At 42.6% G+C, this 2,761-nt stretch overlaps 1 protein-coding gene across 1 annotated transcript; it reads right to left on the bottom strand.

Moving 5' to 3' along the window:
• Window positions 1–540: 540 nt before the first annotated feature.
• Window positions 541–860, bottom strand: LOC110578045 (40S ribosomal protein S29-like). Its single transcript, XM_044914726.1, has one exon. It carries the CDS (start codon window positions 829–831, stop codon window positions 661–663), a length of 171 nt encoding a protein of 56 aa, XP_044770661.1. The 5' UTR covers window positions 832–860; the 3' UTR covers window positions 541–660.
• Between the last annotated feature and the right edge of the window lie 1,901 nt (window positions 861–2,761).

Raw genomic sequence — 2,761 nt, 5'->3', positions numbered from 1 at the left:
GGGCACAGTGAGGGACAGAGACTGAAACAGTGAGGGCAGGCTGGCTGAGCTTTAGCTAGAAGTAGGTAGGGTCAAACATCTTTATATTTACATAAAGAACAATGGGAAGCTGTCACTGGGTCTCCAAAACTTAGGGATGCTTTTCTTTGCTGGGTCAAACCTCACTTTGATTCTTATCAAGTGCAACCTAAAATAACAGCCAATCCAACTCCTGCGTCTGGTCCTCCCTTTAGCTGCTCTTCTTCAGTTATCCAACCAATTCTGAGCCTTAGTCTCGTGTTTCTCTCAGTGTTTAGCAGAGCATATGATAGAGGCATTTTGATCACAGCTTGTGTGAACCCCTGAAGAAGACAACTGTTCCAGAAAAGGAAGTGCAGCTCTTACATATTTTAAGTCTCACCAAAGAATCTCCATTCTGGGTAAGAGCAGAGGAAAGACTTGATCAGATTTGTCTTTTGAAAAAAAAAAAAAAAAGCTAGGGGGGTGCCTGGGTCAGTTGGAAGAGCATGTGACTCTTGGTCTCAGGGTTGTGAGTTTGTTTTTTTTTTTCATAATTGAAGTATTTTTATTTTATGTACAATGAGTAGGCATTAAAGTAGGTATCTTGGATATCTGCAGTTAAGGTAGGTTATCTTGGATGACCAATTCAAGGAAGTTCACTTAATCCAACTTAATGAAGCCTATATCCTTCGCGTACTGACGGAAACACTGGCGGCACGTACTGAGGCTGTATTTCCGTATCAGACCGTGCCGGTTTGAGCAGACGCGGCAAGAATGAGAACCCTGGCCAAATTTCCTCCGATGGCTCCAGTACAGCTGCTGGTGACCCATCTTGCTCTCTCGGATGCAACAAGGCAAAAGTCAGGGTTGTGAGTTTGAGTCCCATGTTGGGTGTAGAGATTACTTAAATTAAAAAAAAAGAAAGAAAAGAGAAGATAACTAGGTAACAAGGTGGGCAAAGGGTGGGGGGAGGGGGGTTAGAGAAGGTTAAGAGAGGATGGAGGGAGATGAGAACACTATTGCTATCATCCAGGCAAGAGGTGAAGTCAAATGTGAAGACAAGTAGATGGATCTGAAAGACAGAAGGTAAAACCAACTGGGCTTAGAGATGAAATGGATATAGAAAGTAGGAGAGAGGGAGATGTCAGGAAAACTGGAATTTTTTTTTTTTAAAGATTTTATTTATTTATTTGCCAGAGAGAGAGAGAGACAGCGCGAGAGGGAACACAAGCAGGGGCAGAGGGAGAGGGAGAAGCAGGCTTCCCGCTGAGCAGGGATCCCGATGTGGGGCTCGATCCCAGGACCCTGAGGTCATGACCTGAGCCGAAGGCAGACGCTTAACGACTGAGCCACCCAGGTGCCCCAAACTCCTGGAATTTTAAGCAGTATAACTAGATGGATGGCTATACTCTTCCTCAAGATACGGAGCACAGAGAGAACAAGATTTGAGGGGAGAAACACCCTGAGTGCAATTTTTGACTTGTGGAGTTGGTGATGCCTCAAAGATATCCAAGAGAAGAGGTAGTGTAAGCAGTGGATGTTAAGGTCTGGGACTAGACACACACATTTTCCAAGATGCTTGATGGATATTTTCAGTCTAGAAGCTCAAATACTTCAGTCTGTGAAATGTTCTCGAATTATTTCTTTGAGGCTTTCCTTGCCTTCATTTTCTCTGTTCTTTCTTATTATAACTCTCATTATTATTCAGGTGTTACATTTGCTCTATTTTTCTTTTTTTCTTTTTGACATATTGTCTGAAAGATTTCTTCAAACTTGTCATCCAACATTTCTATTGAGTGTCAGAGAAAAAGGAATAAATGTAGGCTGGGCCTCACAAGGAGATACCTAAAAATTACCACACAAAACTGCCTAGTGGTTAACACTGCTGTAGACTGAATGTTTGCATCCCCACCAAATGTCTTATGTTGAAACCTATTTTTCAAGTCACTTTTGCAAACTCCTACAACAGAGTCCTGAAATATGGTGAGGAAAACCACTGTAGTCCCTTCCCTAGGCAGAGGGACCCTACATAACTCTCTGTGCCTCAGTTTCCTCATCTGTCAAAGGAGAGGAACAATAGTACCTATCTCAGAGACCTGTTGCATAAAGTAAATCAATCAATACATGTAAAATGTCTATACATGTAGAATAGTTTCTGTATATTTTGATCACTAAAAAAGTGTTAGTGATTCCTTTACCATTATTATCAATACTATTATATGAGAGCTGAGTGGCTGGTAGGAGATATTCCTGGTCTAGCGTTCTCTTGGGATGGTATCAGAGAGAGTGAATTGGTCTTTGAGAGTTCCTGATCTGTCTGGGATGGACGAATGTGCTACAGTGTCCTTTCTTGTACCTCCCAGAGACTCATGTGGACCTCAAACACAGCTCTTGAGACTTTTTTAGGGTACACAGAGTTACCAAGCAGACTGAGGGTTCCTTGAGATTCTAACCATCAGCCATTTAAACCTATCAATCCAAAAGATAATACCCTCCACCCTTTCAAGGAGCCCAAAGTAGATGGGATTTTTTAGCCATCCCTGCATCATAATACCAAGAGGACAAACTGAAGCAAAGGTGGCACGACCGTGATAGGGTAAGTGACATTGTTGATGCAGCAAAGCACAATCTCACAAAAAAAGCCCTGGTCCGATTTTTATTTAAAGAATGTTAGGCCTTGCTATTCCTGGAGCTGATCCATTTGCCCAGCAACCCTTGCCCCTTGCCCCTCACCCAGGGTATGATTTATGCATGACTGAAA

The sequence above is a fragment of the Neomonachus schauinslandi genome, chromosome 5 (genome assembly GCF_002201575.2).
Source record: "Neomonachus schauinslandi chromosome 5, ASM220157v2, whole genome shotgun sequence".
In the NCBI taxonomy this organism is placed as follows: Eukaryota; Metazoa; Chordata; class Mammalia; order Carnivora; family Phocidae; genus Neomonachus; species Neomonachus schauinslandi.
Note: the sequence above shows the minus strand (reverse complement) of the source record. Positions and strands in the feature narration are given on the sequence as shown.